We start from the raw sequence: 15,445 nt of genomic DNA, 5'->3' as shown, positions 1-15,445 counted from the left end.
AGGTGCATGGGCGAGTTTTGCTCCAGGACTTGTAGTTAATGTGGAAATGTTTGTGGACACAGTTGGAGCAATAAAAGGGGAGTTAGACCTGTTCTCTGGTTGTGTTGCCTTTGTGAAACACCATGAGTCATCACACACATGGTTTTATAAACTTATAAAAATAGAGAAGCATAGATTTGTGATTTAGGGTTTTTTTTCAATACCTACTTAATCTACTTGATCACCCTATGAGACACCAGATCAAGAAACTGACTTCATAGAAAGACTAGAACTATAAATTATTGACTAAACTATAGTAGTAGAATCCTGCAATCCTGAAAGGTAAAATATTTTACCTTTCCTCCCTTTTATAATCTGCTGAGTCAAGGACAACCCCCTGGAACACTCTGGAGGCACTGTTTTGGGCCTGGATGACCATTCTGGGGGTCGCATTTTGGCCCAGAAGGCCTCCTGCAGCACTGTGGCAGCCCCGCTTTGGGCCTGGAAGGCCTCCTGCAGCATTCTGGCAGTTGAAATGGGTCACAGGGCCCCCCACACATGCAGCTCCCACATTCCTTTTTCTAGCAGAGGCCACAGGCTGGTCCTTTGCTATTTCCAGGCCAGCCCCGCAGGCCAGATCTAAGCACCTGACAGGCTTTCAGTTTGACATCCCTGCTGTAGTGTGTCTGCAGTTGGTCATAAGGGTGAATGACTCCAGAGGCCTTACTTTGAAACCCAAGATATAAATAGCTTTTGGCGGGTGTATTGTAACTTGAGATGATTGCTAAATGAAGACTAACTCTACTTGTTTAGTTTCTGCCTATAAATTGGCTTTGTATTAACATACTGTAATAGTAAGACTGACCAGTATCATTTTGGAAGAGGCTTAATGCTGTTTAGAAATAGGCATTTTTACATATGTTTTAGAAGAATTTTCTCTGTGCTATATTCTATATGCATATTATTTACATCTACTTATATTACTATAAATTATGCAAATACAATCTGTCATCGAGATCAGAGATTTTGCTTTCCAAGCTTTCAGACTCATTTTCTGGATTTCATTCTCAGGAAAGAGGAATGTGTACGGTGCCTGTTGTGTGTCGTTTTTTAGATGTAGATTGAGGAGTTGATGGCTGCTATTAAGTAATTGGCTGTTATAATTTATATTTTTTCCTCTTTTTCTTTTCTTTAGTGTTTTCTCTGTGTTAAAGAAATTAAAAAAATATTTTCTATATTGTTTAAAAATGGTGGCCATAATCTCAATCTAAGCATTCTCAGTTCAATAAATAGCCATGGAATAGAGATTCTAGGAGCTACATGCACAGGCACTAGGAAAATATGCGTTGGAGAATTTTGCATCCTTGTATCTCTAGCTTTCCAAAGTTTTAATAATAATAATTAATAATAATTTATTAGACTTGTATGCCGTCCCTCTCCGCAGACTCGGGGCGGCTCAAAACAGTAATAATAACAATATACAGTGATCCCTCTATTATCGCGAGGGTTCCGTTCCAAGGCCCCTCGCGATAATCGATTTTTCGCGATGTAGGGTTGCGGAAGTAAAAACACCATCTGCGCATGCGCGCCCTTTTTTCTATGGCTGCGTATGCGTAGATGGTGGAGTTTGCGTTCCCCGCCATCCACGCAAAGGGGAAACCCCGATTCGGCTCCTCGCTGCTGCTGCGCTACCGAGCAGATCAGCTGCTGGGCGGCCGAAGGAACCTTCCCTGGGTCTTCCCCCTCTTGCTGGCGGACGGGCGAGCGGCGGGCATCAGCGAGGAGCCGGGGTTTCCCCTTTGCGTGGGCAGCCGGGAAGACCCAGGTTGGGGGTTCGGGGGGGGTGCTGGGAAGCCCCCCAGGCCGGCTGCGACCTTTTAAAACAGCCGCGCCGCTTCCCAGCTGAGTCCTGAAGCCAAACGCCAAAGGCGAACTTCCGCGTTTGGCTTCAGGATTCAGCTGGGAAGCGGCGCGGCTGTTTTAAAAGGTCGCAGCCGGCCTGGGGGGCTTCCCAGCACCCCCCCAAACCCGGGTTGGGGGTTCGGGGGGGTGCTGGGAAGCCCCCCAGGCCGGCTGCGACCTTTTAAAACAGCCGCGCCGCTTCCGAGCTGAGTCCCGAAGCCAAACGCGGAAGTGGTTTTTTTTTAATTAATATTTTTTTAAAAATCGCGATATAGCGTTTCGCGAAGATCGAGATCGCGAAACTTGAGGGATCACTGTACAATGTAACAAATCTAATATTAAAAGAAAGTATCTAAAAACCCGTCATTTAAAAAAGCATACAACACAAGCATATCATACATAAACTCTATAAGCCTGGGGGAGATGTCTTAATTCCCCCATGCCTGGCGATATAGGTGGGTCTCGGGAATATTCTGGTCCGATGCCATGTAGGGCTTTATAGGTCATTACTAACACTTTGAATTGTGACCGGAAACTGATCGGCAGCTAATGCAAGCCATGGAGTGTTGGAGAGATGCGGGCAAACCTAGGTAACCCCACAAAAGCTCTCGCGGCTGCATTGTGCACGATCTGAAGTTTCCGAACACTTTTCAAAGGTAGCCCCATATAGAGAGCATTGCAGTAGTCGAACCTTGAGGTGATGAGGGCATGAGCGACTGTGAGCAATGACTCTCTGTCCAAATAGGGCCGCAACTGGTGCATCAGGCGAACCTGTGCAAATGCCCTCCTCGTCACAGCTGAAAGATGATGTTCCAATGTCAGCTGTGGATCGAGGTCTGATTTAAATCAGTTAAAATTTAGAATTAGTTTATACTATAATGTACTACATCAATGCAACTTACAAAGCATTTACAGAGAGAGAAAGGTCATAAAAATGCACATAGTATACAGTATTGTATACTGTATAGTATTGTATACTATATTAAAGTAGGAGTTCAGGTGGGCATGTTGCTCATGTACTTACCTCCCAGCTGCGTGTCAACAGCCCTGCCCATGCTACTTGAGGAGGTGGCCGAGTTGGCGGTGGAGTTCCCTAGACTTATTGTTCTGTGGGATTTCAATACACCGTCACTCAGCAAATATTCTGGGTTGGCATGAGAGTTCATGGCTTCCATGGCAACCATGGACCTGACTCAGGTAATTCAGGGTCCGACCCATGAAGGGTGACACACACATAGTATTCCTCTCAGAACAGTTGAGTAATGATCTGAATTTAAGGGGTCTAGATACTTTTCCCTTGTTATGGTCAGATCATTTTCTGCTATGGTTTGAGTTTAAGGCTCCAACCTTCCCTACAGGGAGGCAGGACTGACTAGGTGGTTCCACCCTATGCGCCTGATAGATCCGGAGGGCTTTCAGAGGGTGCTTGGGGTTTTACCAGATTCACTTATATCCAGTTCGGCAGAGTCCCTGGTATTGGCCTGGAATACGGCCGCAAGAGGGGCTCTAGACCGAATTGTGTCTTTACAAACTCTCTATGGCAGTAGACCCTAGAGATCTCCTTGGTTTACCGAGAAACCTGGGGGGTGAAACACCAGAAGAGACATCTAGAGATGCGTCAGAGGAAAAGTAAATCTGAAACCGACCAAACACTTGTAAGAGCTCACATTGAGACTTATAAAGTGGCACTCAAGGCGACAAGATGCATGTATCAGGTCGTCTTGATTGCATCAGCGGAATCTCATCCACACTGCCCTGTTTAGGGTGACTCGCTCCCTCCTTAACCGTGTGTGTGTACAGGGTAGTGCTGAGGATTTTAATAAGTTTTTTTAAGATAAAATTGCTCAGCTCCAGACAGACCTTGACTTCGAATGGAATGCAGTGTTGGCTGACAATGTCAGCCAAGGTGACAGAGGCTTGTCTTAGACCTGTTGTGTGGGAGGAGTTTGACTTGGTAAGTGGACTGATGAAGTGGACAAGACCATAGGAGCTGTGAGCTCCGCCCCGTTTATTGGACCCGTGTCCCTCCTGGCTGGTTTCAGCCAACAGGGAGGTGACATGGGGCTGGGTCCAGGAGATTGTCTCTGAGCTAGGAGTCCTTTCCAGCTCCCTGCAAGGAGGTAGTTGTGTGCCCCATCCTCAAGAAGCCTTCCCTGGACCTAGCTGTTTTGAACAACTATCATCCTGTCTCCATCCTTCCCTTTATAATGGTGGTGTCGCTCCAACTCCAATGTTCTTTGGATGAAGCTGATTATCTGGGCCCTCGGTAGTCAGGATTCAGGCCCGGCTACTGCACAGAAACTGCTTTGGTCGCACTGATGGATGATCTCTGGGGGGCCTGGGATAGTGGTCAATCCTCTAGCCTGGTGCTTTTTGACTTCTCAGTGGCTTTCAATACCATTGACCATGGTATCCTTCTGCGTTGGCTGGAGAGGTTGGGAGCAATGTTCCCTGTTATTTTTTTTACGGTGTGTGTGGAAAAATAGTGATTGAGTGGTACATTTTCATGCCTGAGCACCTGAATTTTTTTCACAGATGTCATGTCACCCAAGGCAACAATGAAATAGGTTTTCATTGTGATCATCCTCATAATGATCACAATGATCATGATAAGGGGTGAGCACAAGTGCACAACCTTCCCTCTCCTAATGTTTCTCTATTAGTAGTACAAATAACATTTATTTAAACATTGTTATATGTTTGTATACTACCAATACGTACTTATCAAATAAATAAATAAATAATAATAATTTTGGATGAAGTGACAACATGATGGGATTTGAGACAAGAGCCTTTTCTATCATCATACCCACCCTTTAGAATATCATTCCCCCAGTTGATTACCATTTTAAAACTGTTCATTTTAAAATTGTTTTCTAAATATATGTCTAATTGTGATGGTGATGATTTTGGTACTCTTATTTTTTTAGCAAAAGTTTTTTTATTTTTCTCCACCTCACAAAACAAATTATATGTACAGTGGTATCTGTACTTAATAACTTAATTTGTTCCGTGACCAGGTTCTTAAGTAGAAACGTTCTTAAGTAGAAGCAATTTTTCCCATAGGAATCAATGTAAAAGCAAATAATGTGTGCAAACCCATTAGGAAAGAAATAAAGCTTGGAATTTGGGTGGGAGGAGGAAAAAAAGGAGGAGGAGAGTTGCTGTCAAAGAAAGAAGGTGAGGTGAGGGGAATAAAAAAAATCCAAAGCTTTAAGGCTTAAAAAAAAATAAAGAGGAACTCTGAGGCGCCGAGGAGGAGCACGCACCTCCAATACACCCGGTGCGAGGCTGACTCCCATACACTGCCTCCCGTATACTGGCTGCTGCTGCTGCTACCTGCTGCCTCTTCCTTCCCATGCTGAAGGGCTCCCCTCTCGCTTGCTCACTTTGTAGCCGGTGTCTTTCCTTCACTGTGGTGACTTCTCGGCTGCCCAGAGTGAAGGGAGCATTTCTTTTCTCTGGGCACTGGCAGAGGTTTATTCCCTGTCCAAGTGCCCAGAGAAAGGAAAATGCTTTGTTCACTTTGGATTGCCAAAGCCTCCTTAACCATCACCAAAAGGCTCCTCTGGCAGCCTAGATAGACGGGATTAAAGGGGGAAAGGCAGGAAATTGGCCAGGCCTTCCTGCCGCTCTCAAATTTCCAGGGAAATTTTTCTGGGCTTGGGTTTTTAAGTAGAAAATGGTTCTTAAGTAGAGGCAAAAATATCTTGAACACCTGGTTCTTATCTAGAAACGTTCTTAAGTAGAGGTAGCACTGTATATACCTTCCAGTGTTACAAAAAACACACATAGATACACATTGTTGTTTATTATTCAAGAATCGCCATCTTCATCTGTTCTTTTCATAACCTACCCAATCTGCTCCTTTTATTCTTTCTCAGACTCCCTTCCTTCTTTCTTCATCTCCTTCTCCTACCTACTTACTCCTTCACTCCTCCTTCTCTTCCTTCCTTTCTATTTACTCTTCCACCCTCTTTAACCTTTCCAGAATGTCTCCCATTTCATATTTGCAGACTGGTGTTATATAATAAATTTAAGGAATAGCCCTTGCTTCTCCCCACCCCCACAAAGAAGAAAATTCTTTTTTTTAATAACATTTCAATAATAAAATTTAAAATAAATCTATTATACTAGGTATAATACCTAGTATAATATTATACCTATATACTAGATATATAACACCCAAGAGGAAAGCTACCTCCAATATAAAAATATATACTTTTGTCTTCTGGGTTCACTGTCAATTTAATCCAAAAATTTAACTCCTACAGTTAATCACTATAACTTATCATTCCAAAATAGTTGTTTATTTCTCATATCTTTTCATTTTAAGCCTGCTCCTTCCTTCCCCTCCTAGATAATTTCCTCAATGTCTATTTTTCTTATTCCTTCATTTATCATAACCCAAAACCTCTACTTGGCCTTTAGACATATAGTCAAACATATTATATTGTATTCATTTTATTTATAAATATCAGATTTTCTTAATAATCAGGAGTTCATGTATTATTCCAAAACAATTAATTAGTTCAAACTTTAATTTAGTAAATCTTCAGATTTTCCATTTAAACATTATCTCATAGATTAAAATCATCATTCCAAACCAATTGCTTAATTCAGACTTTCATATGGGAGAGAGGTGTTTGATCAAGATTTCACTGTACTAGTAGAGTCTTTCTACTGGATGACCAACATGCTTAAAACATCAATAATTATATCAGTTGAAATGGTTCTGTGAGTTTAATTAAATATCAACTGAATATTAATATTAATGATAAATTAAATTAATGATTTAATTAATTAAAGTTTCAACCTGCATTTCTTTAAATGTCTCTTCTGCAGCATATGTTTGTTGATTCTGTTCTGCAAGTTCTTCCTTTAATTTTCCATATTCTTCACTGAGAGCCTACAAAGGTAAAATATAAAACAGAACCAATGATTTTGCAGTTTTCTGTTGATTTCAGGAACCAATTAGGGATGGGCTTGTAAACTGTCCTCATTACAAGGGCAATAAACAAAAGCTTCTATAATGGGACTTACAATACAGGCAGTCCTTGTTTAGTGACCACAATTGACCTTTACTAAGTACCACAATCACTACATTGAAAATCCTGTGACTGGTGCGTTTACATTATCACTTATGAGCTAATGGGTAAACCAAGCATCACGTGACCATACTTGTGATTCTGTCTGTCTGTCTGTCTGTCTGTCTGTCTATCTATCTATCTATCTATCTATCTATCTATCTATCTATCTATCTATCTATCTATCTATCTATCTATCTATCTATCTATCTATCTATCATCTGGGGCCTGTAATTGAGATCATAGGTAGACCTCAACTATGGGAGACAACATGAGAAAACCCATCCAGAAAATCACATTATCTGATTTTTAATTAATTTATTTGCAAATTATGGTGCAGCAGGTAGAGTGCTGTACTGCAGGCCACTGAAGCTGACTGCAGATCTGAAGGTCAGCGGTTCAAATCTCATCACTGGTCAAGGTTGATTCAGCCTTCCATCCTTCCGAGGTGGGTAAAATGAGGACCTGGATTGTGGGGGCAATATGCTGGCTCTGTTAAAAAAGTGCTATTGCCAACATGTTGTAAGCCGCCCTGAGTCTAAGGAGAAGGGCGGCATAAAAATCAAATAAATAAATAATTAAATAAATAAACAAACAAAAGTTCAATATTTTGCTATATATCCTTTGTTGGTAATGACAGAGGTCAAATGTTTTCTGTAAGTCCTCACAGGTTTGGCATACACTGTTGCTGGTATGCTGGCCCATTCCTCCATGCAGATTTCCTCAAGAGCAGTAATGTTTTGAAACTGTCACTGGGCAACACAGACTTTCAACTCCCTCCAATGGTTTTCTATAGGGTGGAGATCTGGAGACTGGCTAGGCCACTCCATGACCTTGAAATGCTTCTTATAAAGCCACTCCTTCATTGCCCTGGCGCTGTTTGGGATTATTGTCATGCTGAAAGACCCAGCCATGTTTCATCTTCAGTGCCCTTGCTGATGGAAGGAGGTTTGCACTCAAAATCTCACAATACATGGCCCCAGAGGTGGAACAGTGACATGTGCTCACCCCCTTGGGTCTGGATGCTAGTGGAACCCAGCGCAATTACGCTACTGCATCTGGGCAGGTAGCAAAATCATGCACGGACAAGCAGGGATGCCCCTGAATGTCCGCGCGCAGATTTGCTACCTGCCCAGCTATAGTAGCATAATTGTGTTGGACTCCACTAGTACTCAGAGCCACAGGGGTGAGCACACGTCACCGTTCCACCTTAGCAGCCCACCTCTGCATGGCCCCATTTATTCTTTCACATACATGGATCAGTCGTCCTGGTCCCTTTGCAGAGAAACAGTCCCAAAGCATGATGTTGCCACCCCCATGCTTCACAGTAAGAATGGTGTTCTTTGGATGCAACTCAGCATTCTTTCTCCTCCAAAGACGACAAATTGTTTTTCTACCAAACAGTTCTACTTTGGTTTCATCTGACCATATGACACTCTCCCAATAGTCTTCTAGATAATCTAAATGCTATCTAGCAAACTTCAGACAGGCCTGGACATGTACTGGCTTAAACAGGGGGACACGTCTGGTACTGCAGGATCTGCAGCTGCCCCGAGTCTTCGAAGAAGGGCGGTACACAAATCTAATAAATAATAATAATCTGAGTCCCTGGCAGTGTAGTGTGTTACTGATGGTAGCCTTTCTTACGTTGGTCCCAGCTCTCTGCAAATCATTCACTAGATTCCCCCGTGTCATTCTGGGATTTTTACTCACCATTCCTGTGATCATTTTGACTCCATGGGGTGAGATGTTGCGTACAGCCCCAGATCGAGGGAGATTATCAGTGGTCTTGTATGTCTTCCATTTTCTAATTATTGCTCCCACAGTTGATTTCTTCACACCAAGCTGCTTGCCTATTGCAGATTCAGTCTTCCAAGTCTAGTGCAAAGTTACAATTTTGTTTCTAGTGTCCTTCGACAGCTCTTTGTTCTTCACCATAGTTGAGTTTGCAGTGTGACTGTTTGATATTGTGGACAGGTGTCTTTTATACTGATAACAAGTTCAAACAGGTGCCATTACTACAGGTAATGAGTGGAGGTCAGAGGAGCCTTTTACTAAGAAAGAAAAGAAGTTATAGGTCTGTGAGACCCAGAAATCTTGCTTGTTTGTAGGTGACCCAAAATTTATTTTCCACCATAATTTTCAAACAAATTTGTTAAAAATCAGCCAATGTGATTTTCTGGATGTGTTTTCTCATGTTGTCTCTCATAGTTGAGGTCTACCTATGATCTCAATTACAGGCCTCTCTCATCTTTTAAAGTGGGAGAACTTGCACAATTGGTGTCTGACTAAATACCTATCCATCCATCCATCCATCCATCCATCCATCCATCCATCCATCCATCTAATTTATATGCCACCCAACTCCTCAAGGACTCTGTGCAGCTTACAACAAATAAAAACAATATTTTAAAGAACAACTTAAAAATCATTACAAAATCCTAGTAAAAGCCATACATATCTCTCAATATCTCTCATGGCCGGAGATATTTTGCTTCCATGTTCTCTATTAAGTCTGCTTGATCAATAACAAAACAGTTGGAAAACAAGAACTAGTTATAGTACCATATTTAGACAGGGAAATCACAATCATATTAGCAAATAAATCTGAGGATCCCAAAAAAATCAGTGTTATCATTTGGAGCACACATAGCTCATCACATTAGCTCATACATGGTCAGAATCCACACATCAGCACCAATTTCTTCTTCTCCTATGGTTATTTTTTTTTCACCTCTGGGCTTGCTCAAGTTTCATCATCAAAGGGATAGGTAAAAGGTTATGTTAATGGATCAAAAGCTTGTGTATATCCTTTTCTATCAGATCAAGAGACAATAAACCAAATGAGATTCTCTCACTAGTTCCAAGTTTCTCTATATACATAATACTTCAAACTTGAGGTATACCAAAGACTGCTTTGCAAACTTACTCCCTGAAGTATACCTGGGAAAAGTATTGCAAGATCTATTTTTCTCAGAACATTTCCATAGTTACAGTTGAATATTATTATGCTGTCAAATTGGGACAGAGCAGGGGATGGGAACTGAATTTTATCCAAAGCCTAAATTAATTTTTCAGACAACATTCAGTAAATTAGATGATACAAGGAGGCAGTGTTCCCTCTAATTTTTTTGGGGGGTGGGCGGAAAAGTATAGTGTCTGAGCGGCAGTCCCTTTGGGACTGGGCGGCACAGAAATAATAAATAAATAAACAAACAAACAAACAAACAAACAAATAAAAAACCCACCCTGTTTTGCCTCAGAGAATTTCAAAATAAAATACTGTACTGTGTGTCTATAACAGTGAGCTCATAATAGGGCAACTCTATCAATATCAAAATGCCACTTAAATAGTTGAGCTAGTTTCAAACTAGATTTTGATTTTCTTTCTCTCTTCCTTACTCCCATTCTTTTTCTTTCTCTTTCCCTTCCTCTCTTTTTTCTATCTGTTTCTCTCTCTTCCTCTCTCTCTCCTTCCCTCTCACTCTTTCCCTCTCGGCTTCTGGGCAGGTTTGGAAAACTCTGAGTTGATGATGATTTTTAAGTGAGCGATTGCTCACTGCTCAGCTTAGAGGGAACTATGCAAGGAGGAAGATTTTGCTCCTGGAGTAATGATCTCTTCTTTTTGGTCAAGTGACTTCCAATCTTCATTTAACTGGAAGAAATCAACACTTTTCTTTTTGGTACTAAGGCTGCAGAACAATCAGCAATTGCAATTAGTACATTTCAGAGGCAGGTTTCTCCTGGTGTGATCTGGTGCGCCAACATTGGCAGTGGCGGCCTGCTGGTGACATCACCGCCATAGTCCCCACCTGAAGAACTGACTTGAGTCCTAGCGTGGCTCTCCCATTGTTCCCATTCCATGCCTCAGACAGCTCAGGTCCACTGATACCTTCCCTTCCTTGCTGAGAGGCAGAGACAGAGAACAGCACACTCTCTCTCTCTCTCTTCCCATGTGCCTCTCAGCCACCTCCTACTGGCTACAGGCTGTTCCATTAAAGGCAGGGAAGGGGTGGGAACAGGAGCAAAAAGAGCGCATTGGGGGTTCTTCTAGGAGGTTTGTGTCTGAATGCTCCTCCCCATTTGATAATGCCAAGCATCTTCACATGTTCCGGGGTTCTGGGGGGGGGGGGGCAGAACAGGCAGCAGGAGCTATCTCCATTCTTAATTTAATTTAATTTATTTGACCTCTATGCCGCCTAATTCCGTAGGACTCAGGGTGGCTTATTCTTCTCCCCTCAGCAGCATGAGAAGCCCCGACGCGCAGCAATGATCCCAGGCATCTTCACACTGGGTTGCTGAGGGGTTGGGGAACAAAGATAGCTCCTGCTGCCCGTTCCCTCTCTCGCTCAGCAGCCCGAGAAGCTCCGATGCGCAGCAATGATCCCAGGCATCTTGACACTGGGTTGCTGAGGGGTTGGGGAACAAATATAGCTCCTGCTGCCCGTTCCCTCTCTCACTCAGCAGCCTGAGAAGCCCCGGACATGCAGCAATGATCTCAGGCATCTTCGCATGTTACAGGCTTCTTGGGCTGCTGAATGGGTGGGGGGGGGTGCGGAACGGGCAGGAGCTATCTCCATTCTTCTCCCTTCATCAGCCCGAGAAGCCACAAAGGTACGGCAATGATCCTAGGCATCTTCACACATTCCAGGCTTCTCGGGCTGATGAGGGGTTGGGGAACAGAGATAGTTTCTGTAGCCCACTCCACTCCACCTCAGCAGCCCAAGAAGCCCAAATGCGCAGCAATGATCCCATGCATTTTCGCACATTGCAGGCTTCTCGGGCTATCTCCATTCCCTCCCCACCACAGCAGCTTGAGAATCACCAAACGTGCGATGATGTCTGGGATAATCGAATGGGGAGAAGCACTCAGACTGGAGCCTCCTAGAAGAACCGCTGCTATGGTCTTGCTACTCCAGCTGCAGGGAGCTGTGTTGGAGGGTAGGCAATGTGCCCCAGTTTCTCCGCTCTGCCAAGTTCTCCTCTTCGCCACCAGCCTTGGCCACCACCACTCGGCTCCTTCAACCCTTCCTGCTTTTAATGAGCCTGGGATGGGAGAAACCCTAGACTCACACGCAATGGGCTCCAGGCCTGACTCTGCAGAGATATCAAGGGGCCGCTAGCTGCGGCACTACTGTTTTCCAAAGGCAGCAGCGGCTGCTTAATCAACTGCCTGCTTGCCTGGAAAAACTGAAAACCTGACAAGTCTTTCCCCTGTCCCTTCACTTGAAAATAAGAAGCTCGCATTTGACACTTTTCCTTAGCTTTTGCCTAAGGCTTCGCAAAGTGGGTGTTTTCTGAAAGCTTAACCTTTTATACTGTTAATTTTATACAGTTTTATACTGTTATTCCTTAGATAAAAATATTGAGGATTGTTAAAAGATACTGTTCTTTTAGCAGTCCTCAATATTTTCGTCTAAGAAATCCATGACTGAAACCAAAAATGCTGTATGACACTTGCTTGTCTTTTAACTATAGCATTTTCTGCATATAAAGGTTGCTATGCTGCCATAGTATAACACACACTTTGTATGCAAAGCTTTTCATGTAAGATATAAAATAGCAAAAATAGTAGTACCATCTCTCTGAAATATCTAATATATTACTATCAAGCCACCTCCACCCAGTCACATGACTATCAAGCCACATCCACAAAATAAGCCATGCCCACAGAGTGATAGTAAAAAAATTAGGAACTCTACCCTGGTACACTTGTAAGAACAGCTCTGTGTTCAAATGAACATAAAATTGCAACCTTATCTGGTCAAAAAAATAAATCAAAATTTACCTTAAATTTTGTCTGACAGTTTAGAATTTCTGTACTCAGTTGAAATTTGATAGTAGCTACCTCATCTTTGCTGATTTCTTGCAAACTTTTGGTTTGTTTCTCTGTCAATTCCAGCTGAGTTTGCAGGTCAGGTACAATGGCAGCACAAACATTTGAATCTTCCAGTTTCTCTTGCAATTCCTGTTTCTCCTTATTAAATCTTGTCAGCTCAAGTTGCACCTTCTCTTGTTCTTTGATTGATATTTCTTTGGTAGCTCTGAGCTCCTCTGTGACTTGGGTGAACTTCTCTTCCATTTCTGTCTTTTCAGATGTCAAAGAGCAAATCTGAATACCCAGCTCAGCCATGTCCATGTTAGTTCTTTGGAGAAGATCTTTGATTTCCATGTTTTCCATATTAACAACTTCCAAATCATTCTTGACTCTGGATAATTCATTTGTCAGGCACATCACATTCTTTTCCAGTTCAGCTTTCTGTTGGGCTACTTTTTTCCATTCCTTTTTCTGCATTTCCTCTTCTTTACACTGAAGTAGTTGCTGCATATGGTTTCTGTTCAATATTTCATTTTGCTCTTTCAGCTGCTGAGACAATAATTTTTGCTCACTTAAAACAGATTCTGTGACATCCAATTTGCCCTGAAGCTTTTGTTTCCCTGCAGCTATATGCCGAAGCTTGGCTTGGAGTTCTATAGTTTCTTCCTGGAGTCTAGATATCTCTGCCCAACTGATAGTCAGCTGTTCCTCAGAAACAGCCAGTTTTAACGTCAAATCTTTAGCTTCATTCTTTTGATAAGATACTAATTCCAATTGAGTTTTCTCTACAAAAATCGTTTCAGAAGTAAGAGATTCAATTATTTTTGCTTGGTGAAAACAGTTTTTCTCAAGGGTTTCAATTTTAATTCTATACACCTCAGCCTGTTCTTGAAGTTGACTGCACTGGGTCTCCAGGCCTTTTAATAACTCAATTTTCTCCGTGAGCTGTAACTTCAGAGATTCTTCATTCTGCCTTGAAGAAGACAGATTTGTTTCCATTTGCAGATTATATTCTTTGGCATTCTGGAGCTCTGCTTGGACTACACTTAAGAATTCTGCAATCCTATTTTCATTTTGTTTCAATTCTTGATAATCAGCTTCTGGAGTCCTCAGTTTTTCATCAAAAAGCTGGCTCTGTCTTGTAGCATTTTGCAAGTTTTCATTCAAAAGCTTATTCTTTTTTTGAAGTGATTTATCTTTTTCATCCTCAGATAACATGGTATCATCTATCTGAGTCTGGAACTGTTTTTCAGAGGCTCTTAACTGAGCAATTTCTCCTTCTAAAAATGATTTAGATATATCTAACTCTCTGCATTTTTCTTCCAACTTCTGGTAGATTTGCTGCTGTTTTGTATTCTGGGATTTGAGGTTTTCATTTTCTTCAAAGGAATTTCTCAATGAGGAACATTGTTTTGTCATCTGGTATTCAATTTCCAATACTCTTGTCTTGAGATGGTCTTTTTCCATAGCAACATCTCGTTTTTGCTCTTCTAAACTTTTTACCATGTCATTGAGTTTTGCCAACTGCACTTCCAGCAATTCAAGATGCTCCATTAAGTTTTTTATTTCTTGTCCCATTGTTGTTTTTGTATGACTTAGTAGCCTCTCATATTCTGCCTTTTCTTTTTCTTCTTCCTGAATCTTTTGTTCTAACGATTTTACATACTTCAGTACATCTTCCAGCTGGATTTGAAAATCAGCTACCATTTTGTCTTTCACTGCTAGCTCTTTCTTAAATTCAGCCCTTTCAGTAGTCATGGCTTCCAGATTAGCAAACAATTTTTCAGATTCTTCCTTAGTGCTAATGGTAAGGCATTTCAGTTTCAATTCAAATTCTTTCTGTTTTTCTTCTTTCATATGGAATTTCTCTTCCATAATTTTAAGATGAGAAAGAAATTCATTATGCAGTTTCTGAGCATCAGCTTTTTCCTCTTCTGCCCAACAAAGCTTTTTTAATAACTCCTCAATCTTTAATACAGAGTCATATTGGTTGGTGGCCTGGTGACTTTTTTCATCCATAAGACTATTTGCTTTTGTTGCAAGCTCCTCAGTTTTTTTCTCTGCTGATTTTAGTTTAGCAGTAAGCTCATCAATCAAGAGATCTTTCCTGGCGAACCAGATTTCCATAGTCTTTAGCTCTTGATTCAAAAAAAGGATTTTGGAATCGGGGGCATTTTTCAAGGACTCCACACTGTCAAGCTTTTGAGAGCATTCTTTCTGATTCTCAGTTGCATTCAATTCTAATGTGTCTAAACATTTCTGGAACTCCTGAATGGTGTCCTGAGTATAATGGGAAATTTGTTTTTCTGATTCCCTTAGCATTTTTCTTAGCCCATCATTCTCTTCTGCCATATTGCTGTTCTTCTCTCTTTCCATTTGTAGTTGCTGCTTCTGAAAGCCAATAGTGGCCTGAAGCTGTTGCTTTTCTTCTTCCAGATGCTGGATTCTATTCTGTATTTCCTTCTGCTGCAACTCTACCTGGTCAAGATCCATGTGCAAATAATCTAGGCCTTTAAGAGATGCATTATTTAAAAAGCTATTCTCATTTGTTCTGGAAAGGTTGTCTGGAGCCTAAAAGGAGAGAAAACATCTGATTTAGCAAGAAAGTATTTTACAAAAAAGATTTTCAGTGCCTGAAGAATCTATTGTCTGGTAAAGG

General features: G+C 41.7%; 1 protein-coding gene across 5 annotated transcripts in view; it reads right to left on the bottom strand.

Moving 5' to 3' along the window:
- Positions 1–15,445, bottom strand: part of FYCO1 (FYVE and coiled-coil domain autophagy adaptor 1) — a 248,555-nt gene that overhangs the window by 171,991 nt on the left and 61,119 nt on the right. For all 5 annotated transcript variants that reach the window (XM_070727677.1, XM_070727682.1, XM_070727678.1 and 2 more), the window contains exons 8-9: positions 12,757–15,357; positions 6,698–6,790 (exon numbers count right to left, since the gene is read on the bottom strand). In XM_070727677.1, the coding sequence (XP_070583778.1) occupies positions 6,698–6,790; positions 12,757–15,357 (2,694 nt within the window). The remainder of the gene's footprint in view (positions 1–6,697; positions 6,791–12,756; positions 15,358–15,445) is intronic.

This window comes from Erythrolamprus reginae, chromosome Z (assembly GCF_031021105.1).
Source record: "Erythrolamprus reginae isolate rEryReg1 chromosome Z, rEryReg1.hap1, whole genome shotgun sequence".
NCBI lineage: Eukaryota > Metazoa > Chordata > Lepidosauria > Squamata > Dipsadidae > Erythrolamprus > Erythrolamprus reginae.
This window is presented reverse-complemented; position numbering and strand designations above follow the sequence as displayed.